This window comes from Elgaria multicarinata, chromosome 3, assembly GCF_023053635.1.
Source record: "Elgaria multicarinata webbii isolate HBS135686 ecotype San Diego chromosome 3, rElgMul1.1.pri, whole genome shotgun sequence".
NCBI classification, from domain to species: domain Eukaryota; kingdom Metazoa; phylum Chordata; class Lepidosauria; order Squamata; family Anguidae; genus Elgaria; species Elgaria multicarinata.
Window position 1 is genome coordinate 170,675,376 of NC_086173.1, and position 27,459 is coordinate 170,702,834.

General features: G+C 45.1%; 1 protein-coding gene and 1 pseudogene across 2 annotated transcripts; both read left to right on the forward strand.

Annotated features, from left to right (window-relative positions):
* The window catches only part of LOC134396312 (zinc finger protein 420-like), a 106,054-nt pseudogene that overhangs the window by 15,601 nt on the left and 62,994 nt on the right, over positions 1 to 27,459 (forward strand).
* On the forward strand, positions 14,882 to 25,898 carry LOC134396424 (zinc finger protein 239-like). Of its 2 annotated transcripts, none has more exons than XM_063122925.1 (5): positions 14,882 to 14,905; positions 18,188 to 18,234; positions 19,605 to 19,731; positions 22,898 to 22,984; positions 23,772 to 25,898. In XM_063122925.1, exons 2-5 carry the CDS (start codon positions 18,196 to 18,198, stop codon positions 24,668 to 24,670), a joined length of 1,152 nt encoding a protein of 383 aa, XP_062978995.1. In that variant the 5' UTR covers positions 14,882 to 14,905; positions 18,188 to 18,195; the 3' UTR covers positions 24,671 to 25,898. The 2 variants fall into 2 exon arrangements, with proteins under 2 accessions (XP_062978995.1, XP_062978996.1); XM_063122926.1 differs by lacking the exon at positions 14,882 to 14,905 and adding an exon at positions 14,941 to 14,957.

The following is a 27,459-nucleotide window of genomic DNA, read 5'->3' on the forward strand; positions in this document are numbered from 1 at the left end:
AATGCAGCCCAAAATAGCATTTGCCGTTCTTGCAGACATATCGCACTGTTGGCTCCTATTCAGCTTGTGATCTACAACAATTCCAAGATCCTTCTCGTTTGCAGTATTGCTGAGCCAAGTATCCCCCATCTTGTAACTGTGCATTTGGTTTCTATTTCCTAGATTTAGAACTTGGCATTTATCCCTATTAAATTTCATTCTGTTGTTTTCAGCCCAGCACTCCAGCCTATCAAGATCACTTTGAAGTTTGTTTCTGTCTTCCAGGGCATCTCTCTCTCTCCCCCTTCCAAGATTCCAGGCTGTTTTTCAAAGGCTACAATCCTCTCTACACACCGACCTAGGAGTAAGACCATTGCACTCAGAGGAGCTGACTCCTGAGAAGACACTGATTCTTCCCAGAGGAGCCTTTGCCGCTCTTTTGATCTCTTGGGTTGACTCAGTGGCTGACTTCCCACGACAGGCTAATCAAAGGGGCCTGGAAGGGGGGGTGGTAATAGGAACAGACTGGGAACCAATCATTGATTAGCGTGTCATCTGAACTCAGCCAATTTAAGGGTTAAAGAGAGCGAGTGTGATGGGTCCTAGAGAGGCTTGTGAAGAGCCTAGGCTGTTTGAATGCACTCGCTTCCGCCTTCCCCCCACCCTTGGGAAAGCAGCCTGGGAGGTTTGAATGGTGTTTGCAACCTCAGCCTCTCTTCCCTTGCAGAGGAGCCGGTGAGTGCAACATGCAAGGGGGTCCCAGGGGGGAGGGGAGGGGTGGAAAGAGCAAAATGCAGGTGATTGCAACATGCAAAGGGGTCCCAGGGGGGAGGGGAGGGGTGGAAAGAGCAAAATGCAGGTGATTGCAACATGCAAGGGGGTCCCAGGGGAGAGGGGAGGGGTGGAAAGAGCAAAATGCAGGTGATTGCAAAATGCAAAGGGGGTCCCAGGGGGGAGGGGAGGGGTGGAAAGAGCAAAATACAGGTGATTGCAAAATGCAAGGGGGTCCCAGGGGGGAGGGGAGGGGTGGAAAGAGCAAAATGCAGGTGATTGCAAAATGCAAAGGGGATCCCAGGGGGGAGGGGAGGGGTGGAAAGAGTCCCCCCAGGGCAGGAGCAGAGAAGGGGGGAGCTAAGTGCAGGAGGGCAGGTTTGGGGCAGGGGGTGGGTAGGAAGAGAGAGCACCTCACTGCCCCCCAGGTGATTGATTCACTTGGGGTCCCTCCAGGAGACCCCCGCCTTGCTTTGGCGGGGACGGGGACGGGGAGGGACAGAATGCTGTCCTGTGGCCCTTCTGAAGGACGCCTGATACTACATCCCTGTGCGAGGGGCGCATGGCCAGTCCGATGGAGCATGCATCAAGCAGATAGGCTTAGGGTGCTAGTGTGAACCCCCATGAGCAGTTTGGTTGCTCCCCCTCTTTCCTGTGGGGCTGCCTGCCTCTGCCCAATGCTTTCCCATGGCCATTCTGAAGGAAATGCATTGGCCGTGCGCAAGGAGGGGACCGTTCCCATGGAGCATGCATCACACTGGGACTCCTGGGATGGGAGGGGGCAGCACCTGCGTTACCCATGAGCAGTTTGGGGGGGGTGTCTCCCCGTCTCTCCGTTATCCAAAACTGGCATTTCAATGGTCATTCGGTGTCCTTTTCGGTATGTCTCAAGCCTTCGAAATCAACTTGGGGTGTTTTTATAAGGACACATTAAAACAAATGACTTGCCCGTAGGGAAAATATACTTGCCCACAGGGATACCATGAGTGGCCGTAGAAGCCAAAAACTACGGGGGGGGGGGGGGGAGGAAGAGACTGCCCACCCAATATGTCGTTCACTAATACGGAACCACATGTCTACCAGAGAACTAAAAAGAAAGAAAAAGGCCAATTAGAAGGCAAGGAAGTTTAGGGGAGTTGTTGAATCAGAAAGAGCTTGAACCATAAGGGAAGGACGATCCTTCGATTCAGCCCTCTTTTTGTCATTCTGGTTTGCAGACCTCCAAGCTGGGCTAGCATGTTTTTGCTAGTTTTGGAGTCTTTGGGGCACAGTTTGAATGTTTGCCTTCTTTTTGAGAGAAAAAGGAAATTCCTAGTTTGACCATGTCTCTTCTTCTGCCATCGCTTCTGAACTAACTTTGGGGACGAGATGCTTAGGCCTTGAGCTGCTTGATTCAGGTTTCTCCAGTGATTTTATTTTACTCACTATTGGAGCTCACACTTCACTAGCCTTTTCCATTTTAACACACCCTCCCTACTTTCTACCTGGATTCATTATTCCTAACTAGACTTTGCCAAGTTCTACACCTTGGATTCTAAGAGGCGTCTCTTCCAACTTTCCTCTGGGTCTGCAACATCATGTTCTTCAGATCTTGGCCTGGGATTGGGAAACAGACCTTCCTTTTAATTCCACGCCATCCCTGCTCTCTTTCCTTCCTGTAAAGGTTTAATTATACTTTTTACATTGCATTGAATGAGTTTGGATTGGGGGACATTTAAGTTGAGCTACATAACAATTCAAATGCTGCTAGTTGTCCGACTACGCTTTTCACATTGTTTTCTGTCACGCCTCAGCAGGAGTTAAACTGTAGTGTATTTTGCACACACATGTATTTCTTTGTAATCATTGCATGTTTCACATTTCATTGTTACATGTGATGTCCTTCTGCATTTACTTTCTTTATAAACCATTCATTTCTATGTGGCATGTTTCATTTGTTTAACAAGTTGAAAACGTGTTCACTGATATCTTTCTTAGGTTTTAAAATAAACTTTCACACATTTTGATATTCAGCTCTGGTTACGCTTTCTCTCCCATTAGGGCAGAATCAGAACCTCATTTTCATTCAGGAGCCTGGTTCCTGTGGGTTGTAGAGACCCATTGGAGACAAGTCCTGGGTATTAAGCTGGCCACAGCTGTATCTAATTCATGCAGCTCCTCCATTTTAATTCCTACAGGACAGTCCTTGCCTGAAGAGAGAAATTGGCAGCCAAGGAAGGAGACCTTTTGAGTCCTGGTGGGAGCAGAGATGGAGAAGAGGGTGAAGATGGAAAATCAAAACTTTGCTGGCCCTGAGGCAGAAAACATCCAAGAAGGGAGCAGTGCAGAGCCCTGGGAAGGAAGAGTGCAGGAGGACCAGCCTGGGAGCAGCACCTGCTCAGACGTAGAGTGCCAGAGCTTCAGGGGGTTCCGCTACCAGGAGGCTGAAGGGCCCTGAAAGGTTTGCAGCCGATTCCACCACCTTTGCTGCCAGTGGCTGAAGCCAGAAAGGAACACAAAAGCTGAGATGGTGGACCTGGTGGTCCTGGAGAAGTTCCTGGCTGTCCTGCCCCTGGAGATGGAGAGCTGGGTCAGAGAATGCGGAGTGCAGACCACTTCCCAGGCAGTAGCCCTGGCAGAAGGCTTCCTCCTGAGCCAGGCAGGGGACAAAGAGCAGGTGAGCACCTTAATACTTAACTCAACTTGTTTTGCTTGTCCTCTAAGAAAGGGATGCCCTGATTACTAGACTTCTCCCCCCTAATGTGTAGAACAGGCCCTCCTCTGAGGATAATTAAACAAAAAGTGTGTAGTTAAAATGTAAAATTCCCTACCACAAGATGCAGTGATGGCCTCCCATTTGGACGGTTTAAAATGGGGGTTAGACAAATTCCTGAAGGAAAAGTCTATGAATGGCTACAAGTCCTGATGGCTATATCCTACCTCCAGTATCAGAACCAGGATGACTTTGTACACCAGTTTCTGGGGAACATGGGCAGGAGGGTGCACATCTTTATGTGCTCCCCTGAGAAAGACAGAGCCGGGTATGTGCTCCGTGGTTTGGACTATAGATCATTTCTAGAAGGTGCCGTGAAATGCAAACATATTGGGAAACGCTGCCCTTGGCCTTGACCTGACCCATTTCTTTCCTTCCCTAATCCCTCTTCTCTCTCTGGGATCCTCCCTCCTGCTCCAGGTGCAAGACATGTTTGCCAAAGCGCCCACAGATTTCCCTGAGGCAGAGAAGGCTCCACTGGGCACCATACGAAGGCCGTTGGACAGGTGGATCTTGCAGGAGGGTGACGGAGGACCCTCTTCACTGGGTAAGGATTAGTGGGACATATTTCCCCATGGTCTCCCTCCCTCAATTCCACCTGAGGTGCATGGGCTGCTTTCATGTTCTCCTTGAGCCTGATTTTACAGGTGGAGAGAGACTCTTTTTCTCTAGATACTCAAAAAAGGAAATGTTGTTTAGTAACGTGGACAAACATTGATTGCAGTAAAACAATAGAAATGGAAAGGCTTAAAAATGTTAACTTACCTCCCCTCCTTCTTTGCTTTCCTCACAGGGAGTGGAAAAACCTGCAGAGAAAGTGAACTTATAATGGGGGATTCTTCTAGGGCTCCTTCGCTTTGTGGTGGAGTGGAAGCGGTTACTTCGCAGCCTGGGCAGGTAGGGGAGTCTTGGGGTCCTCTGTCCCCTGAACATCTCTTTGGTCCTGCAAGAACCTGCCCCTTTAGCCTTTGCTCCTCTCCAAGATGGCGGCTAGGAAGGTCTTGAATGTCACTCATGAAGCTCTGGCATTCAGAAGGAGGACCTCACCATCCTTGTCTTCAGGGATTGCAACGTTATGTGTAAGGACAACCTCAATTCTTCTGCTGCTTTTAGGGTCAGGTGACCTTTGAAGAGGTGGCCGTGCATTTCTCGGAGGAGGAGTGGGCTCTGCTGGATCCCAGCCAGAGGGTTCTGCACAAGGAAGTCATGGAGGAGAATCATGGAATTCTGGCGTCTCTGGGTAAGGAATGGGATTCCTCTGAGTAAGGCTCCCTCTTTGCCTTCTGTGTCAGTGCATTATACGGATGTCATTGAGGACAACAATGCCTGGGCCTTGTTCCTGGGATACTCTAGTCCAGATTAAGCAAAGCTTGTTCAAAATTTATAGTACTAGCCAAAGGCCATGACAAATACATCAAAAGAAAATATTTATACATATATACAGTAATATAAATATTTCGAACCGTAGAAAATTATACAGATAACTTAGAATTTGCCATAACTAAAACTCAACTTCCACTCCACAGTCTGAATCTCTATGGCAGTTTCTGGCAATTTTGTCTAGTTCTCTCTGCCTAATCTTTTTTGCTGCCAGAGCAAACAAAGCTACTTTATGTGTCACATAACTGTTGGTATCACTCAGATGAAAAAGAACCATTTCTGCAAGGGCTTTCCAATATTCATGTGTTAACAAGGGCTACAGGAATCTCTCTCTTGGGTTCCCGTACAGAGGGCAAATCAACAGGTAGTGAACAATCTCCTCCACTTGATGTCGGCCGCAGATGCAGAGTCTGCATTCAAATGGCACCTTGGGATAGCGTCCATCCAGAACTGCAGTTGGCATCACTTGGAATCTCAGTTCAATAAAAGCATTTCTTAGGGAAAGAGGCCTCAGTGTGGACACATAGCTGGCTCTGAAGTATTCCACTTTCAAGAGAGGGATCCACCAGGAGAATTTAGAGTTTTTAATTAGTTGCAGATCCCTCCTGAATCTATCCAAAATAGCCAATCCCTTGGTTGCTTCTGAGAACTACAAGTTCACTCGCAGCTTTTAAAGCTCAGCTAAAAACTTTTCTCTTTCCTAAGGCTTTTAAAACTTGATTTTGTTCTGACTTTTATATTGTTAGTTTTACTCTACCCTGTGCCTGTTTGGTGCATTCTCTTCCCCTCCTTATTGTTTTATTATGATTTTATTGGATTGTAAGCCTATGCGGCAGGGTCTTGCTATTTTATTGTTTTACTCTGTACAGCACCATGTACATTGATGGCGCTATATAAATAAATAATAATAATAATAATAATAATATCCATATCAAGAATGGGCATCAGCTCAGGAAAGTAATAAATATGTAGGAGCTTTTCGAGTATGGCCAAACAATAGGAGTTTTTGTTCATTCCAGGTCACACATAGCAGGAAGACGTTCATTTGGCAAATTGGCAATTTGTTTTAAATAATTCAACTGGGCACACTCTACTCTTGTCCTAATGGATGGCCATCCAGATTCTGTACGCAAAGAAGGTGGGAGAGAAAGCAGTTTTCGGAGAAAATTGTTCTGCACAATCTCCAGGGCGTTCATGATGGGGTTGTCAGCTAATCAGAGATCTCCCAGGGCAGCAAAACCCCATTTTTTGCTTTTCCAGGGAATAGTTTTTGCTTTTGCTCTCAGAACTTAAGTTTTCGGGATCTCCCATCCCTCTTGTTTTCCTTCCTAATTTCTAGCGATGGGATCTGACTCAACCTTCCTCTGAGCTTTCTTAAGGTCCAATGTCCATGCCAGTGAAGCTTCATTTTCAGAGCTTCCACTGCCATGGATTCAAAGATGATATGGTCTCTTTCTCCCAAAGTTTCTACCAATCATCCTTATTGTTTATGATTAACTCCAGGACAGCAGATCTGCCTGTTGTTTCTTTGACCTACCTGAGAGTTAGACTAGCAGAAGAGGCTGGGATAGCTGGAATTCTCCATTACTACCACGACTTGCCTATGTGAACATTGTATCGTCTCTTCCAGGAAAGCACCATCCATGTCTTCTGACAGCCTGGGTGGTCTGGACAATACTGCCACACCCATAACAGTCTTGTTTCTCACTCCATCTTTCCCTGCTTGATTTCGACAGGGCGTCCATTCTCAGAATTTCCCTACAGGTCTATACCTTCCCGACATATAACAATACTCACCTTCCCCTTTCAATGGCTATATTCCTATCGTGAGTCTTATCCCTTATCTGTTCCTCTTCCACCTCCTGTGCTTCTCTTTGCTGTTGCAGTTCCACTGTATATTCGGATTTCAAGTTCATCTTGTTTTTCCCCATGATCAGTGGTTTCGTAGATGGACATTGGAGGCCACAGGTATTATCCTTACCCAGTTTCCCTGCTCTCTTTATGTAGATATTACAGGGCTCTACATCCAACTGTCTTTCCTTCTCCTTTGACCCTTGTGTTCTCATCCCCAATACGTGGCTCCATAGGTAATCCTGGACTTGATATCCCTTCTGCAGAAATCATAGGACCATAGAATTGTGGAGTTGGAAAGGATCACATCAAGTCTGACCCTCTGCAATGTGGAAGGAAACCCATTAAACCCTCCATGAGAGGAAACTGTCCAGACGCTTCTTAAAAACCTGCAGAGATAGAGAACCCACAACCTGGCCACCAATCCGGATGGCTTCAAAAGGGGTTGAATGAATTCCTGGAGGCAAAGGCTATCCATGGCTACTAGCCCTGATTGTCGTGTGCTATCTCCAGTATTTGAGGCAATAAGCCTGTGTGCACCAGTTGCTGGGGAACATGGGTGGGAGGGTGCTGTTGCACTGTATCCTGCTTGTTCATCCCTGGCCAATGGCTGCTTGGCCACTGTGTAAACAGAGTTCTGGAGTAGATGGAACCTTGGCCTGATCCAGTATGGCACTTCTCATGTTCTTATGTTCTAACCTCTGAAGTAAATTTCAAGCCCTCTTGATCAGGTTTGTGAAACTCAATCATGAAAGCAAACATTTTCTGTGGTGTGATGATGCTTTGTCAATTCTGTTGTCATGAAGGGATAAGTACCAGATCACGTCCTGTAACCTCAAAAAGGGAGGCGGATCACATGGGATGACCAGGCCCTGGAGGCTAATGAATGCAGAGGGTTCCCTGCGCTTGCTGGGGGAGTTTCCCACAGTGTCCTTTTTGGGCCTTGGGCTCGTGATATGATTACTCCAAAATACATTTCCACAAATTGAAAAGCTTTTCCACCTTCAGATTTTTCTTAGGAGCTGAAAGCAATGAAACAATTGGTTTGACTGCCAAATTACACCTGGAGGAAAACACTCTGAAGACCTGACAAAACACTGATAATAGTCCATTGATGGACTTATTCTGTGGCAGTGATGGCTGCCAACCCATCTTACTTGGCTGCCATAATTGCATCTGCATAATGTTGAAGACACTACAGATGGTCTTAATGGTCTCCATGGAGGAGAGGAGATTAAGGCATATTCAGAAGACAGCTCTGGACAGCTTGCTTTCCATTTTAAGATAAAACTAGACATTGAAAATAATCATTAGGGTTGAATTCCCACTTTCCACTTCAATGATGAGCTAGGACAAAATGGCAGATTTTAAGTGTATTTTGTTTTTACAGTTTTTTGTTGTTCATTTATTGTTTGAGTTACTTTGTAAGAGTTATGACATATGTCACTCTAGTTCTCAATCCTATTGAACATCAGTGGATATTTAATGTGTTTGGAAGGATCTGCCGCTCCTACCAAAAATTTTTTTATCCCGTTAATCTAATCAGCAAACCATTTTGTTTGTTCCCTGATTTCAGGAAGATGTTTTGCTTTTTTATTCTTTCAGGTGAGTGCAGGCAGAGCAAGAAAAATGGCATCGACCAGAGAAGGAAAACGGAAACTGAAGAGAAGTGGGGAATCAAATCCATTTCTTTTGAAGGGTCAGACGTCCGTGAAACTCCAATACTAGAAGCACCAAGTAAAAGGAACATTCACAATAGAGAGACACAGAGGAAAAGCTCACAGTTTATAAAGTCCCAGAAGATATGGCTTAGCAAATATCAAAGGTTTCAATGCTTAGAGTGTGAAAAACAATTCAGTTGCAACTCAAAACTTAAGTTGCATCAAAGAATTCACACTGGGGAGAAGCCCTATAAATGCTTAGAGTGTGGAAAGCGCTTTCGTCACATGGCACACCTTAAGCAGCATCAAAGAATTCACACTGGGGCGAAGCCCTATAAATGCTTAGAATGTGGAAAGAGCTTTGCTCAGAGCACGAACTTTAAGCAGCATCAAATAATTCACACTGGGGAGAAGCCCTATAAATGCTTAGGGTGCGGAAAGAGCTTCAGTCAGAGCACAAGCCTTAAGCTACACCAAAGAATTCACACTGGGGAGAAGCCCTATAAATGCTTAGAGTGTGGAAAGAGCTTTTCTCAGAGCAAACACCTTAAGAAACATCAAAGAATTCACACTGGGGAGAAACCCTATAAATGCTTAGAGTGTGGAAAGAGCTTTGCTGAAAGCACACAATTTAAGCATCATCAAAGAATTCACACTGGGTGGAAGCCCTATAAATGCTTAGAGTGCGGAAAGAGCTTTGCTCACAGCACACACTTGAAAGAGTATCAAAGAATTCACACTGGGGAGAAGCCGTATGAATGTTTAGAATGCGGAAAGAGCTTTGCTCGCAGCACACACTTGAAACAGCATCAAATAATTCATACTGGGAAGAAGCCCTATGTATGCTTAGAGTGTGGAAAGAGCTTTGCTCAGAATAAATACCTTAAGGAACATCAAAGAATTCACACTGGGGAGAAGCCTTATAAATGCTTAGAGTGCAAAAAGAGCTTTGCTTGCAGCACAAGCCTTAAGTATCATCAAAGAGTTCACACTGGGGAGAACCCCTATAAATTCTCAGAGGGCTGAAAGAGCTTCTGTCAGAGCAGCCACCTCAATCAACATCAAAAAAATCATATAGGGGAGAAGCCCTATAAATGCTTAGAGTGCGGAAAAGTCTTAGCTCACAGGGTAGACCTTAATCAACATCAAAGCAGTCACACTGGGGAGAAGCCCTATAAATGCCTAGAATGTTGAAAGGGCTTCAGTCAGAGCAGTCATCTTCAGACACATCAAACAAATCACACAGAAGAGAAGCCCTATGAATGCTTAGAGTGTGGAAAGGGCTTTGCTCAGAGCACACAGCTTCAGCAACATCAAAGAATGCACACAAAGAAGAACCCATAAAAGTGCTCACTGTTTGGCACACAATTCAACCTTGAGGTTGCACCTTGCCTCACATCAAATGATCCATTCAGATCAGAAATGCTTTGAACGGGTTTGGGTTTTTTTTGTGGAAAACACTTTTGCTGGAACACACACTGTAACTTGTATCCAAGAATTGCCACAGGAGACAAGGCCTTCCCTGGTGAGATTTGAACTCACTGCATTTCTTTCCTCATGTAGGGGTGGGGACCCATTCAGGTGGTCCGCCCCACTAGACTGATGGGATGCAATGGATTTCTGATTGCTCTTGGGGATTTTCCAGGGGATGACCCATCCGAGGCTCTAGCCTTACTGTGGAACCGTGAGATGCAGAGGGCCAAAGATGTGATTGCCCCTGAGGGCCAGCTCCAGCCCTGAAGAGCCAGCTCCACTTCTTGGCATACTGTGGAGCTGCAGTCAGTGAAATAGGCTGGATGTCGGTTAGAGCGCAAATGGTGTAAGACTGCAAGCGAAGCTGACCAAGCATGCCCTAGAGCCCATGATCCTGCCTACTGCATGGCAGTGTGGAAAGAGTTCTTTTTTTGCTGCCTCCTTTGTGTCTTTTTCTTTTTTGGTGTTGAGTTTTCTTTGGAATTAATCTTTTTATTGTTTCCAAACACCAATAATTAAAAGACACTACAGAGCAAACTATAATGCATATAGGCACACACACACAAAACCCAAACAATGCAAAACGAAAACACCCCACAAATATAAAACATTCTTCCAATATGCTGGAAAACTGCTGCATTTTGTGCTAGACTCGCTACATAAAGAAAACAGCTCCTTGTCATTTAAAAACCACCCCATTAGTTGGGACATGAGGGCTTATTCAAAAGCCATAAGCTTGATAACAGCTAAAGCCATATTGAGCCGCTACAAGGCAACAAACTAGAGTGAGAAGTGGCTACGACAATTCCAAAATAACTCTCTACACTTCATGTTTATGTATATTTCATTAGACCACTGACAAAGACCTTGCATGGTCGAAACGTGTTTGGGTTTTTTTTTTTATTGCTTTTTGGTTCTTCATTGTCTCTTTTGATGTTTTATGTAATACCATAGAGTTTTTATAGATACTTGAACTATACAGAGTAGCTATCTTGCTCAGTATATTAAAAGTTTTTTAAATACTTCAGTCACCTCCATATTACATGTGACTATTGACAGTGATACGGTCACCAATATATCCACACCTTTCTCCCATGCTGTGGACGTCATATATCTTGACTTCAGCAAAGCTTTTGACAAAGTGCCCCATGATATTCTGATTAACAAACTAACTAAAAGTGGGCTAGATGGAAAAACTATTAGGTGGATTCACAGTTAGCTACAGAATCAGACTCAAAGAGTACTTATCAATGGAACCTTCTCAAACTGGGGAGAGGCAACGAGTGGGGTACTGCAGGGCTCAGTCCTGGGTCCAGTGCTCTTCAACATTTTTATTAATGATTTGGATGAGGAGTTGCAGGGAACACTTACCAGATTTGCAGATGACACAAAATTGGGTGGGATAGCTAATACCCTGGAAGACAGAAACAAACTTCAAAGTGATTTTGATAGACTGGAGTGCTGGGCTGAAAATAACAGAATGAAATTTAATAGGGATAAATGCCAAGTTCTACATTTAGGAAATAGAAACCAGATGCACAGTTACAAGATGGGGGATACTTGGCTCAGCAATACTACAAATGAGAAGGATCTTGGAATTGTTGTAGATCGCAAGCTGAATATGAGGCAACAGTGTGATATGGCTACAAGAAAGGCAAATGCTATAATAGAAGTATAGCTTCCAAAACACGTGAGGTACTGGTTCCTCTCTATTCGGCCCTGGTTAGGCCTCATCTAGAGTATTGCACCCAGTTCTGGGCTCCACAATTCAAGAAGGACTCAGACAAGCTGGAGCGTGTTCAGAGGAGGGCAACCAGGATGATCAGGGGTCTGGAAACAAAGCCCTATGAAGAGAGACTGAAAGAACTGGGCCTGTTTAGCGTGGAGAAGAGAATATTGAGGGGAGACATGAGAGCACTCTTCAAATACTTAAAAGGTTGTCACACAGAGGAGGGCCAGGATCTCTTCTCAATCTTCCCAGAGTGCAGGACACGGAATAACGGGCTCAAGTTAAAGGAAGCCAGATTCCGGCTGGACATCAGGAAAAACTTCCTGACTGTTAGAGCAGTATGACAATGGAATCAGTTGCCTGGTGAGGTTGTGGGCTCTCCCACACTAGAGGCCTTCAAGAGGCAGCTGGGCAATCATCTGTCAGGGATGCTTTAGGGTGGATTCCTGCATTGAGCAGGGAGTTGGACTTGATAGCCTTGTAGGCCCCTTCCAATTCTGCTATTCTATGATTCTAAGATCTCATCGTCTTTACTGCAAGGGATCAGGATAAGTTTTCTTACTTATTTGTGGAAAAAGTTATCACCCGCACATGGTCAGCCCCCAAGCGGGAAGGACAATGACTAGAGTGCTGATGGTGGAAAACAATAATAATAAAAATATTTACTTATTACCCGCCTCTCCTCTGGATCGAGGCATGGAACAACACTAAATAAAATATAATACATAAAATTAGTTAAAAGAGCATATAAAAGAATACAACATTAAAATAACAATGACAGCATCTTAACATTCTTAGGTTTAAAATTCATCTGTGTAGACTTATAGCCAACAAGACACTTCATAGAAAAAATCTTCGTTCCTATGGGGTGGCAAGATGTGCAGCAAAGAAAGATTTCTGCGAATTCACATCCAGCAGAACCGTTCAGGGTGGTGAGGGTGTCTAACTATGACACCTCCCCACTTGAACCCTGTTTTAAAGCCTTCAGTAGTTCACTCTGACGCCTTTAACGAACATTTGATTGATAAAATCTTTTGGAAAAGAGCCAACTTAGGTTCCGTTGTTATAGCTGAAGCTGACAATGGAAAGTCCAGCAACTCCGCGAGTAAGATTACACTGGATCAGTTTCAGTTGGTGAGTACTGAGGATGTGGACAAGCTGCTTGGATGAATGAGGAGGATGACTTCCCCTCTCAATCCCTGCCCTTCGTGGCTGGTTTATTTATTTATTTATTACATTTTTATACCACCCAAAAGCCGGAGCTCTCTGGGCGGTTCACAAAAATGAAAACCATAACAAAACAACCAACAGGTTAAAAGCACAAATACAAAATACAGTCTAAAAAGCACAACCAGGATAAAAACACGCAGCAAAATGTATATAAGATTAAAATACAGAGTCAGAACGGTTAAATTTAAATTTAAGTTAAAATTAAGTGTTAAAATACTGAGAGAATAAAAAGGTCTTCAACTGGCGACGAAAGGAGTACAGTGTAGGCGCCAGGCGGACCTCTCTGGGGAACTCATTCCACAGCCAGGGTGCCACAGCGGAGAAAGCCCTCCTCCTAGTAGCCACCTGCCTCACTTCCTTTGGCAGGGGCTCACGGAGAAGAGCCCCTGTAGATGATCTTAAGGTCCGGGCAGGTACATATGGGAGGAGGCGTTCCTTCAAATAACCTGGCCCCAAACCGCTTAGGGCTTTGAATGCCACAGACTTGACCTTGGGGGAGCTAGGGGTGGCGACAGCCGACAGAAAGCTCTGGCGTGGGCTGGTCCATGAAGTCACGAAGAGTCGGAAAAAACAACAACCATTTGACTGTAATAGGGCCTGCAATCCCAAAGTGTTAACATAAACATAATTAGAAACACAAAACAGGATCATTGACAAAGAAGGGGGAAGTTGTTAAGAGGGGGCGCTTTCAGCAGTTGTGGAGCAAGTTGTCAGTTACGCACAAGTTGAAGATGGTTTGTGAGTCTCCAAGGTGCCACATGACAAAAGAACACAAAAGTACAAGGGGTGCCTCTGCTTTTTAGAATCATAGAATCATAGAGTCTGGGCTTGTTAAGCCTGGAGAAGAGAAGATTGAGGGGAGACATGAGAGCACTCTTCAAATACTTAAAAGGTTGTCACACAGAGGAGGGCCAGGATCTCTTCTCGATCCTCCCAGAGTGCAGGACACGAAGTAACCGGCTCAAGTTGAAGCTAGACATCAGGAAAAACTTCCTGGCTGTTAGAGCAGTACGACAATGGAACCAGTTACCTAGGGAGGTTGTGGGCTCTCCCAAACTAGAGGCCTTCAAGAGGCAGCTGGACAACCATCTGTCAGGGATGCTTTAGGATGGATTCCTGCACTGAGCAGGGGGTTGGACTTGATGGCCTTATGGACCCCTTCCAACTCTACTATTCTATGATTGTATGCAACTACACTGTATTCTTTCAGACGCCAGCTGAAGACGTCTGAAGACGTTTTTATTCTCCCAGTCTTTTAACAGTCTATACATTTAATTTTAAATTTGCTGATTTATTTATTTATTTACTACATTTATATTCCGCCCCATAGCCGAAGCTCTCTGGGCGTTTTACAAAAGTTAAATTTGTTTTTATTAATTTGTATTTCTGCACTGCTGCTGATTTTATCCTGGTTGTGCTTTTACATTGTATTTTACACTATGGTTTTATACTGCTTGTTTTATACTTTGAGTGGTCTTGATTTTTGTGAACCGCCCAGAGAGCTTCGGCTATTGGGCAGTATAAAAATGCAATAAATAAATTTTGCAAAGCGCACCCTCTGCAAACCATAGAGATAGGAATGAAACGCACGCAACCTTTCTTCCCCGCTCCCTTTGAACCCCAGGCAAGGTATTTGCACAGCAGCAGGAGCTGCTCTAAGAGCCTCGTGTGGTGCAGAGTGGTAAGCGGCAGTTACTGCAGCCGAAACTCCCCACGGCCTGAGTTCGATCCCAGCAGAAGCTGGTTCTCAGGCAGTCGGCTCAGGTCGACTCAGCCTTCCATCCTTCTGAGGTCGGTAAAAGGAGTACCCAGCAGGCAACCGCGACTGAGGCAGGCAATGGTAAACCATCCCGCTACAAAGTCTGACAAGAAAACAACAGTGAAAGCAGGCGTCCCTCTAGGAGTCAGCAATGACTCAAGTGCTTGCCTGAGAGAGGAGCTGCTCTATCAGCCATAGCTCTATAGTGCCCCACTCCCCATCCCTTGGCATTGGGCGCTCAACAAGGAGGCGCTCAGGAGCCGGAAGTATCGACGCAGTTCCGTAGAGTTCTGAGAATTGCAACTTTGCAGACAAGGCAGGTGGGAAAAGGTCGGAGGTGGGAGGGGGATTCTGCCACTCAGCCACGCAATGGTTAATGAACTGGGGTTGGTGGGTTTTTTAAGGAAGGGGGGTTGATTTATTTTTAAAGGGAAAAGGTAGATAGTACTGAGCCCAGCCCATGCCATCTTCCAGGAAGGCAAGACCACATGGCTTGCAGCACGGCAGGACAGACCAAGAGAGAAACACTGGCGTGGGGTGGGGGGTAGCGGGAGGTTGGGGTTTACCTTTTTTTTGGGGGGGGGGAGGTTTGGGAGAAGAGAAGGAAAAGCCTCCCCAGCTCCTCCTCCCCTGGGAAAAGTAGGTAGGAGGCTGGAAGCTGGTGGCTCCGGTTTCAGTGGGGCTGTGCGTCCATTCTGGGTTTGGGTCAGAAACAGCCAGAACTCTCAAGCACCTCTCTAAGGCGCCGAACCTATTTTGGGTTTCCGACTGAATCTCCGAAAGGATTCACGGCCCCGTCGGAATCGGAGTCACCAGCCTCCACCCCTCCCTCTGTGCACATAGTGGCCACCCAGCTGGATATTGTGCAACCGCACCCTCCCGCCCATGTTCCCCAGCAACTGGTGCACGTAGGCTCACTGCCTCGGATACTGGAAGTAACACCCAACCATCAGGGCTAGTAGCCACTGATAGCCTCCTCTTCCTCCAGGAAGTCATCCAACCCGCTTTGAAAACCATCCCAGGTAGGACGACCCATCGCTGACCAAAACGAACAGCCTATAACCCCGTTTGGCATTTGGGGAGGGTGGGGGTCGCTCCTGGCACTGTGCCCCCCTCCCCACCCCCATGCAGCATGCTGGAACGGTTAATGCATGAGCTGGGTCCGTTTTCAGCTCGCACGTCTGGCTTTCATAGCATCCCCTGTCCTTCGTTAGCAAGAACACGGCACTTTTTCCTCTAAATTTGCAGTGCCGATATTGTAGGGCTGAGGCAGATCTGGGTTTTCTGAAGGCAGCACACTGCCTGTGGGATCACGGGTCCGACCCCCCCCCCCCCCTGCCATTGCTTAACACATTCCTCTCTTATCACGTTCCTTTGTTCCTTTCTTATCACGCAGGAACAAACGTCTTGTTTACCCCTAGCAAACGTCTTGTTTACCTCTGGCCTCACACAGGAGCAAGGTGATAAAGAAAATGGCTCCACATAAGAGATGGGGGGAGAGAAAAGGGGAGAAAAGATCTATATAACTACACTACATATACAATAAATCAGATTCTGCCCTCATACATCGGCGTACGAGTCTCCTTAGAATCATAGAATCATAGAATAGCAGAGTTGGAAGGGGCCTACAAGGCCATCGAGTCCAACCCCCTGCTCAGTGCAAGAATCCACCCTAAAGCATCCCCGACAGATGCTTGTCCAGCTGCCTCTTGAAGGCCTCTAGTGTGGGAGAGCCCACAACCTCCCTAGGTAACTGATTCCATTGTTGTACTGCTCTAACAGTCAGGAAGTTTTTCCTGATGTCCAGCTGGAATCTGGCTTCCTTTAACTTGAGCCCGTTATTCCGTGTCCTGCACTCTGGGAGGATCATACTGCTTTTATACAAATCTACGGTGAGAACACACCTGGAATGTTGTGTACCATTTTGGCCACCGCACTTCAAAAATAAAATAAAATTGGAGAGCTGCTAAAAGTGCAGCTGAAATGATCAAGGGGCTGGAGCGTCTCCCCTAAGAGGGAAGGGATTGTTTCACTTGGAAGAAAGTGAAACAATGGGTTTCCCTCTCTCATAATACTAGAACCCAAAGGGGTCATTATCCCATGAAGCTGTATTGGTGAGAGATCCAGGACAAATAAAAGGAAGGACTTCTTCACATAGTGCATAGTTAAATTATGGAACTCACTGCCACAAGATGTAGTGATGGCCTCCCATTTGGATGGCTTTAAAAGGGGCTTGGATAAATTCCTGGAGGCGAAGGCTATCCATGGCTACTAGCCCTGATGGTTGTGTTCTGTCTACAGTATTTGAGGCAGTAAGCCTGTGTGCACCAGTTGCTGGGGAACATGGGTTGGTGGGAGGGTGCTGTTGCACTTGTGTGCTTCTTTTCATTGTTTTATTTATTACTGCATTTGTATCCCACCTTTTTTCCTCCAAAGAACCCAAAGCGGCATGCATAATTCTCTTCCTCCTCTCCAATTTAGCCTTAGAACAGCAACCCTGTGAGGCAGGCTGGGCTGAGAGTCTGTGACTGGCCCCAAGTCACCCAGTGGGTTTCCATGGCCGAGTGGGGACTAGAACCCAGATCTCCCGACTCCCATTCTGACACTTTAGCCACCACACCACACCGGCTGTCTTATAGGTTCCTGGTCAACAGCTGGTTGGCCATGGTGTGAACAGAGTGCTGGACTAGGTGGTCTGATCCAGCATGGCTCTTCTTTCTCTATTCTGTATTTTTTTTCTAGTGCTATCAAATGCCGGCTGTTGCAACTCTGGGTGTGTTTGTGTGAGTTTTTATGGGCGTGGACCAAGATACCTGCATTCACAGTAAAGGGGAGGCAAGAGAACAGACTAGAAGAAATTAGGGAGAGGGTTGGAGAGATATTTTGAGCCTAGACATTATGTGATTTTGAGCTTGAGCACCTCAGGCCAAATGGAACTTGAAGAAAAATCACAGGGGAAAGTGAATGAAATATATTTATGCAATCCATTTTATCATTCCTGAAAAACTGAGGCAGTTTATAATAGTGAAAGCCATGAAAGCCAAATATGACAACTAAGGGAGCAATCCTATGTTCCCTAGACAGCATCATGAGGGGACATAGGATTTTTCCATTAACTAGCCCGAAGCTTGTGTGTCTGTCTCTGAACTGCTAGCCAGGACACCGCGCTCCCCGCCCTCTCTCCCTTGTAGTTGGTGCAGAGAGAACCGTGGTGGCTACCTCTCTGGGCTCACAAAACAGAACGGGGGAGGGATTTTGGGGGAAAGGAGGCGTTCCTGGGGGCAGGGAGGGGGAGAGAATACTGGGGATGTGGGACTAGGAGCAATCCTCAGCATTCCCCAGTCTCCTTCCTTCCTCCTCCCTGAAGCCTCTGGACTGGCAAAATCGCCCATCTAGCGAAAATCACCCAACTAGCGAAAATCGCCCATCTAGCTAAAATTCAGAGTGTTCTGGAGATTGGAGGCTAAGATCGCCTCCACGCTGCAGCCCCCCTGCATTGGATGATTGTCAGCTGCTGAGTTGCGCCCTAAACATACAGTGGCAATATCCGCACAAAGTCGAAGCTGTGTCATAGTTTACACCCCCTTTTGTCTTCCCAACAGGCATTGCAATGGCCTCAGAGGAAAGAGCTTTTGTGCTGCCGTTTCAGGTAAGGGAGGGGACATTGAGGTTGTGTGTGTGCGCGCGCACCAATGTAGGCGGTGGTCTGAGAGTATATGCTTCTTTACTTTTGATGCCGCAGGATGTGTAGGTGTTTAGGCATTAAATAAAGCAAATTTAACTTGGTGTTTTAAATTTGTAATTTTGCATTGCTCCTGTTTTTATCTGGTTGAGCTTTTATATTGTATTTTATATTATGGTTTTATATTGTTGTTTTATACTTTGGATGTTTTTAATTTTTGTGAACCACCCAGAGAGCTCCGGCTATTGGGCGGTATAGAAATGTAATAAATAAATAAATAAATAAATAAGTTAAGATTTCACTTAGTTTTAAAACACACACCGATGATGATGATGATGATGATGATGGTGATGAAGATGATAATTCTAAGTTGTAGAGGAAGAGATACAAAAGTATACACCACTGGCCATGGAAGTTAATTATTCTGTTAGACAAATCAGTCACTGGCATCACATCAAAAAACTATACCAAAAACCTTCAGAAACTGGGCCTACCAAACTACATCCACACCAACGTCCAGAAAGCAGTCAGACTTAAAACATGCTTAATTGTCAGGAAAATCAGTTAAGACAGCATGACCTGGCAAAGCCCCTTATGTCTGTCTAGAAAAACCACCACAAGCAAGAAAAAAGACATTATTGTTGTTGTTGTTGTTGTTGTTGTTGTTATTGTTATTGTTATTAAAAAGACTCGCTCCTTGCAAACCACATCCTTCCCAAATCAACAACCCATTGAGGAGACTGTCTGCCTTGATTAGTCCTCTGCCCTCAATAGGCATCACCATGGTCAACAGGTGGTCGGCCCCTGTGTGCACAGCGTGCTGGACTAGTTGGACCGTTGGTCTCATCCAGCCTCCGGGCTCTTCTGATGTTCTTGAGGTGATCGAGTAAGAAAGTTATGAACTCTACTCTCTTACACTTGAAAGGAAATATGTTAGTGAAAACTCATTTCAATCCCATTCATTTCAATGGGTCTACTCTAAGTAGGACTAATACTGGATGCTATCCAAAGTCTTGAATCCTGCAAAAATGAGAAATAAGCACACTCAAACCTACCTGTTACCAGTACGACAATAGAACCAGTGACCTAGGGAGGTTGTGGGCTCTCCCACAGTAGAGGCCTTCAAGAGGCAGCCGGACAACCATCTGTCAGGGATGCTTTAGGGTGGATTCCTGCATTGAGCAGGAGGTTGGACTCGATGGCCTTGAAGGCCCCTTCCAACTCTGCTATTCTATGATTCTATGATACTCTTTCAAACTGGGAGCAACTGTGAATGTGGAGGAAGTGTGTACGGAAAATGGTTTCTGAGCAGGGATTTCCCTCCCTTCTCCTTTCAGGATCTGGTGAACTTTGAGGAGGTGGCTGTGTATTTCACCTACAGGGAGTGGGTTCTCCTGGATCAAGGCCAAAGAGCTCTGTACGAGGAGGTCATGTTGGAAAATTACCAGAATTTGGCTTTTCTAGGTAAGGACTTTCTCGATGCTGGACCAGATGGACCCACGGTCTGGACCAGCAGGGCTCTTCTTATGTTCCGAGGTTGCTGTATCAGTTGTAAGAATGCTATTTTGAAAAGTGCAAGGTTTGGAAACATGGTGCTTGCAAAGGGTGTCGCTTTGATCGTAATCCCTTCATGGTTTTCCTCCTGTAGCCCCAGTTCTCTTTAAAAGCAGATGATGTAATAAGGACATAAATAAATCCTTTTCTTATTTATGTAATAAACTTACACACTTAATAGCACTTTCTGGCTAACAAGTGCTCAGGGATGATAAAAGCACAAGGTCTGGACAATGTGCAAATTTTACATGTGGATAAGAAGGATAAAATCGCAAGGTGAATCATGAAACATAGCTTAAAATTGCACACCTGAAGGTCCAGGGGAAAGGTATTGCTACAGAGATAATGTCTGAAGAATGTCCAAAATTCAGAGATCACCTTTGTAATCAGAGACTTCAAACGGGATAGACACTCAATCTGCCTGTCTGAATAAATGTTGTATATTATTAATTAGTTGAGGTACACATTGATTCTATTTGTACCTATTGTTTTCCCGTTAGGTTTTATTTGTTTTTCAATTCTCTCTAAACTCGTTCAAATCTTGTGTCACCACAAGGCCTAGGAGATTGGGAAAGATGGGATGAAAAATAGGTCTGCTCTTGTTCCTTTTAAAAAGACCATTTACCGTTTCCTGAAGTTTGAGGTCAAAAACATGTGATGTAAGATTTCTCTCTCTCTCTCTTCTTGTTCTGGTGGCCTTTCAGCTCTGTTTCCTCTACTTCTCTTCCTCTGATTCTTCCCGACTGACTTTTCTTCATCAACATTTTCATCACTCTGTGCCTGGCCCTTCACTGGCCCAGCACACTAAGAGCTCACAGGAGTAAAGATTCTTACATGTGCATCGACACACACTGGCCCAGCTCAGACAACAATTTTCTCTATGGTGGCTTTAGAACTCCACGGTGGAGTTTTTACACCACCATTGAGAAATGTGTTGCCTGGTGGGAAAACTCCACCCAACGGTGGATTTTGTTTTAGAAAACACTCCACGCTGAATGCCCACGCTGTGCATAATGCACAACTATTATGTTGTGTATTGTGTGGTGGGCTCTGTAGAGTTTCTCGTTGCACTGAGTGGACTTTTCCCACTGGCTACAGAGTTCTCTGGCAAGAGCAGCAAAAGGAGGGTATGCCGCTCTAGGAGAGCTGTGTGTCACATGTTACATTACATGCAGGGTTGCCGTATTCTGAATCCACTAAACCGGGACAATTTGGGTGGGTGGGGTGTGTGTGTATTATTATTATTATTTTTTAAAAACGAGCAATATGTAAAGGTCTAGGGAAAGCCCAATTTTTGCAAAGCCCAATTTTTCAATTAAAACATCAACAACTGTAAAACCAGACATCTTAAATTCACTGCAACTTAATTCCAAGTAACAGATTTGAGGCTTGCAACCCAAATCCAGAGGTGGATTTTTGAAGAGCAATTTTTTCAGGGAGTGACTTTTCGTTCCTTTCTCCCCTCTCTCTTTTCCTCTCCTTCACTCCCTCGTCCCCCACTCGCTCCCTCCCTCCTGTCCCCCACAAAACTCCCTTCCCCCATAAATAACCCGGCAGCTCTGCCCCACGCTTACCCAGAGAGCCGCCCAGAGAGCTTCGGCTATTGGGCGGTATAAAAATGTAATAAATAAATAAATAAATAAATAAATAAATAAATACCCTAAAGGTCTGACCACAACCAGCCAAGCTCACCAAACTCCTTTGCATTGCCTGGGACTCAGGGAGCCTGAGGAGAGCACGTGCGCCATTCCTTCGCTGTTGTTCCTCCTCTATGCAGCCACAGGTGCAATAAGGTGAGTCTCGGTGAGTGACTCAGATGACCCTGTGGAGGAGCAGTGATGCTCTGGAAAAAGCACCGGGTTGGTTGTCTTTTTCTTTGCTGCTGCCACTCCTCTAAGCAGGCTCAAGACACCATTTTGGAGGTCAGAATTTCTCCGGCCAGCTGGACCAGGAATCCAGGATTCTTGCCCAGCCGGTTGGGACATTTCAGAATCTCCTGGAAATCGGGACATTCCCGGTTTTCCGGGAAGTACAGCAACTCTAATTACATGCATAGTGTGGGGGTATATGCATTCACCTCCCTTTTGTCTCAACCCTTCCCATTTCCCTTCCTGAGATACCCAAAGCTCAAGCTTTGAACCTTTTTGATGTTACAATTTTTTCTGCACATCCACATAGCTCAAGCTTCAGTTTAAAACAAAAATGAGCAAAATCAGTGTGGTAGATCTCTAGTAATAAGCCGTACACTACTGTATTCTCATACATTTTGTAGCCTTTTAAGCATATCTGTTGCTTTCATCTTTTGGCGTGCAATTTTACACTGTGTTTTATAAATTTGCATATACACCTTGTCGTTTCATCATTGTTATTCATGTGTAATATTTGCAGACTGTCCTCATCTTGTGTTTATATTTGGTTTTTATTGGTCGGGATATTATCCTCTTTGTTCAACATTAGGTGCCCAGGGGTGAGTAATAATACCATAAAACACAGGCGTGCGACCACAAATCAAATCAAATCAAATCCCAAGAATACAGTTTAAATTAAAAATATAGAGTGAGATAAAACCTCAAGCAGCAGCAAAAAGACTAATGGAACAGGACACGGTTGGCTCCCCATGTAAAACACAGTAACAAGAGAACCAAACCTCACATGGAGTTCCATAATCCTGGTGCTGCTACCCAAAAGGCCCTGTCCCTAAAACCTGCTAAACTAGCCTCTCTACTCTGATGATGATGATAAATTTCAGTCAGGTTTTTATGGGAGGAGGGGGTCCTTCAGCTGAACTGTCCCTAAGTTGTTTAAGGATTTGTAAATCAAAACCAGCCCTTTGAATTGTGCCCAGAAACAAATCGGAAGCCAGAGTGTGCTTCTTAAAGTCTAGCCGCCATGTGAGCCCCTGTTCAGAAGACCCAAATGTAGATCTTATTGAGTCTTCCTGTTACTTGGCAGGAAATGTAAGTCCTTGCCTTTCACTGTTCGTGGCTTTGGGGAGGGGGCGTTATTTATGGGTGGATTTGGAAGGCCGGAATATTTTGCAGTGAGAAGTAACTCTCCTGCCTCCTTCCTTTGAAAGAAATGCCCAAACCTGACCTCATCTCCCGGCTGGAAGATGGAGAAGATCCATTTGTCCGTGGTTCTGAGGAAGAGGAGACATCAACAGGTATCTGCTTAAATGTGTGTGATGGGACTGTTTCTTGTCTGAGAATTGAGTGGGTGCCTAGGAGAGGACATTTGCCTTACTCAGCATAAAAAATAGACACCTAAGTGAAGAAATACACGCACGGATTCTAATAATCCAGGCAACGTGTCTATACAGTCTGTTTACCTCATCATAGTTGCACAGTGGTGCTGCGTGGTTTATATGATGCAGTCACCAACTCGCAGCTACGGCAGGCTTTTACCCCTGAAACTGCGCTTTTTCACGGTGTGGTTTTACTGCGTTTTTTGCTCTTGCTCCGAGGTTGCCATGTAGTTCCTGCGTCTGGCAGCGATGGCCTCAGTTTAGGTTATGCCCAGTGGGCTCTGCTTGGGGACGGATCCAAGCCCAGTTGTGTTTTTCCCCCGATCCATGGTAAGCAGATGAACACAGGGCAGAGACCGGGCTTGATGGCTGCATGTCGCTGTGTTTTTCCAACCAGACGGCCTGTGCTCCCTCCTGTTGTCTGTATTTATCGGTTCTGCTTTGCAGTAGCAATGCTACGGCTCTTTGAAGGAATCGGCTACAAAGTTGCGTCTTATAGACGCACCCACGCGCATGGCCCTTTTGGCCTAAAAGATCCTGTGTCCACGGGCGGCGGCATGCACGAACATGTCCACATTTATTTATTTATTGCATTTCTATACCGCCCAATAGCCGAAGCTCTCTGGACGGTTTACAAAATCTGTCCTTGGTTTATCCCATGAAGTCCTAATGGAAACATCTCGTTTTTTGGTGTGTTCCCTCAAAGCAGGTGCTGCACAAGACAATGAGAATTATGGGAAGCCACCTGAGATATCATTGCAAGCAAGCACACACAAAGGGCAAAAAGGGAGGCGTGGAAGTCGAAGGGGACCCCGAGGGGGCATGAGAAGTAAGTCAAAGAAGAGGAACAGAAAAGCCTCCTCTTCTCATGGGGCTGATGGCCACCATCTCCTGATCCCACATGAAGGCTTCAAAGGAAAGGAAAAGGAAGAGTGTCCAGACTGTGGGAAAATATTAAGTAAATCAGCCTTAAAGAGACACAGTAGGATCCACGCAGGGGAGAAACCGTACGAATGCCTGGTGTGTGGAAAAGCCTTTGGCCGAATGCATCACCTTGCACGACATCAAAGTAGCCACGCAGAGAATAAACCGTATAAATGCACACAGTGTGGGAACAGCTTCAGTGATCGGTGGGCCCTTAACATACATCAAAGAACTCACTCGGGGGAAAAACCGTATAAATGCATAGAGTGCGGAAAGGGTTTCTGCAATAGTAGTAACCTTAATGTCCATCAAAGAATTCACACAAAAGAGAGACCATATAAATGTTTTGAGTGTGGAAAAGGCTTCTGTGACAGTAGAACTCTCTTCACACATGAAAGAACCCACACAGGAGAGAAGCCATATAAATGCATGGAATGTGGGGAAAGCTTCGGCCGTAGTGGGACCTTGAGTAGACATCAAAGAACCCACACAGGGGAGAAACCATACAAATGTGTGGTGTGTGGGAAAAGCTTCGGTCGTATGTTCACCCTTACTATACATCAAAGAATCCACAGAGGTGAAAAACCAATTCTGTGTACGGAGTGTGGAAAAAGCTTCTGTCAAAAGCCTCACCTTTATCAACATAAATGTATTCCCAGAAGGCAGACACCACAGCAATGAATTTTAATACTGTTGTTTTTATGCTTTTTATATTTTTACATTTCTTATATTTGTTTTTAATGTTTACTGTTTTTAACTTTTGTAAACCGACCAGAGAGGTTCGGCTATGGGGCGGTATACAAAAATACTATAAAATACATAAAACTGATTAAAATCATATAAAATAAATAAATAATGTATAGATGCACCTTTTAAGTACAGGTGAAAAGGAAAACATCAATGCCAAAGCACAGGTTCAAGGTTGAGAACTTCCTCCCAAAGTATGCAAAGCAGAATTCCTGCTGCACCCAGCAATTTTGCAAGAACTTCAAATATCAGCTTCCCTACTTACTTCTTTTGTATTTTCTTTATTCTTAAAAGAGAAGCCATGGTTAGTTTTCAGTTCAGTTCCTTCCTGGGCTGCTCTGCTCCATCACATTTGACTCGAGCTGCCCTGCTCCATTCTCCTCTGCTCAGCCTGGCTGTGGTTTGCATGTCGCGTTCCTTCATTCCCCCTTAGGTCTCCTCTCTCAGCTCTGTTTTATTATTTGGCCTTGGTTGAGCTTGGGATGTAAAGGGATGCAGCACGTCGTGTTCTTTCTCTAAGCTTCTACCTAAGAAAGCTTCATAGCATATAAGGTTTGTTGGTGGGGAAAGGGGTGTGTCTATATTAAAAGGAAATCACGTTGCTTACCCGGAACGTTTGTTCTTCCTGCTTTTTGGTGCAATTGTTATAGGCTGCATTACATGGGCGGAAGGGTTCACCACATGGTTTGAATTGGATACTTCCCCTCTAAGCATGCTCCATTCACTTCCACTGTGACAGCGCCATCTAGAGGTGGAAGTTCTCACTCTTTTCAGGATGTTACTACTTGAACAGTGGTTCTTTTCATGGCTGAATTTGGAAGGGAGATGTCGTGAGATGTCCTGGCCGGAGATGTCCTGGCCATTTGTGATGTCGTGTAAAAGACCTGCAAATATTCGTGAGTGGCCAGTCATGAGAGTACAATAAATCACTTGTTTGTTTTTAAATAATATTTTATTGGCAGTATACATGAAATACAATGAAAATGACCAAGAAAATATATACACGTGCAAAGAGAGAAACAAAAGAAAAGCAAAAGTAGGAGAGAAAAAACCCAAAACCATATTCCGCAGTAATTCAAACAACAAATGGAGATTTAGTACAAAACATGATCATGAAAGATATAAGAAAAATCTTAAGGGGATCTAACACATGCCAATATAAGCATGGGCACTGTGTTTAAAGGAATGATGATATCTTAAGAGAATCAAATATTCCTTAAGGCTTTTTGTGACTAGATGTGTATTACTATCTGTATTCATATATGTAATAAAAGTCCCCCACTGAGCAGCAAACGTATCTGAGTGTTTTTGTCCTTTTGCTATACGTAACTTTTGAGTCAGTTTTTTCTGCTAGTGCTACTTCCCATATGTTTTTATCAATGTTCAAGCAACCCCTAAATCTTCTGCCAAAATCAAAATAGTGTGAAAATGGGTAGGAGTATTAAAAGGGGGCATAGGGTAGGAAAAAGAACAATGAAAGCACGGGAAATTGGAATCGGCAGAAATTACAATAAACCTGTCACAGCACAATCACGCTGAAGTTGAGTACGGGGAATGTAGGAGAAGTTGTTGATTGGGAATATGGCACTTGTGGGAGATGTGATCCCACTAATGAGGTAGTCTCCGGATCAGTAATAATGAAATGGGTCACATCAATCGTTTGCTAAATTCAGGGGGCATTTTGCCATCAGCACCCCACAGATGGCATGGGGAAGAAGCAACAGCAGCATCACAAGTTGGATATAGAATCATAGAATAGCTGAGTTGGAAGGGCCCTATAAGGCCATCGAGGCCAACCCCCTGCTCAATGCAGGAATCCAGCCTAAAGCATCCCTGACAGATGGCTGTCCAGCTGCCTCTTGAAGGCCTCTAGTGTGGGAGAGCCCACCACCTCCCTAGGTCACTGGTTCCATTGCCATACTGCTCTAACAGTCAGAAGGTTTTTCGTGATGTCCAGTCGGAATCTGGCTTCCTGCAACTTGAGCCCGTTATTCCATGTCCTGCACTCTGGGATGATCGAGAAGAGATCCTGGCCCTCCTTCTATCATCTCTCCCCTCAATTCTACATTCCCATAGTGTGCCCTGTGATGATCAAAACCGAAACAGACAGCAACGTTACAAATGCACAGCAACAACGTTATAAGACTAGGGTAGCTCCGCCCTTAGAGGATATGAAATCAGAATCGGCAAGATTCACAATAAATCCATCACTACGTAACTACTTACAAGAAAAGTCTAGTAGAGGGAGGCTCAGAGAACTTGTTGGGTAGGAATATGGCACTTGTGGTCGATACCATCCCGCTAATGAGATAGTCTCCTGATTGGTAAAAATTAAATGGGTCAGATTGATCGCTTGCTAAATTCAGGGGGCATTTTGCCATCAGCACCCCACAGACTGCACGGGGAAGAAGTAACAGCAGCGTCACAAGTTGGATATGCCTGGTACAGTCACCTCCTTTGTAACTGCTCTCCATGACATATCCAGTTACCAAACCCTCTGGCAAGACGAGGGCTGCAGGGACTTTACTCACACCAGGAATCCATCCATTGCTACAGATTCACCTGGGATGATATTAAATCTCTCACTGACAAAGTTCCATCCCCCCACCTATCTACGGCTTCCCAGTCGCACAGGAAGTATTAATTCACTAATACTTTTAGGCTTGTTACAAGACATTACATCATGTTGCTCTTGATTCTGATGTTCATATTATTGGTCCCAG

What these genes read in the sequence shown, in the direction of transcription:
- LOC134396424 (XM_063122925.1), top strand. Translation starts at nt 18,196, where the DNA reads ATGGCCTCAGAGGAAAGAGCTTTTGTGCTGCCGTTTCAG. An exon ending in CTTTTGTGCTGCCGTTTCAG is followed by an intron (nt 18,235 to 19,604) that starts GTAAGGGAGGGG and finishes TTCTCCTTTCAG; the next exon opens with GATCTGGTGAACTTTGAGGA. An exon ending in CCAGAATTTGGCTTTTCTAG is followed by an intron (nt 19,732 to 22,897) that starts GTAAGGACTTTC and finishes TTCCTTTGAAAG; the next exon opens with AAATGCCCAAACCTGACCTC.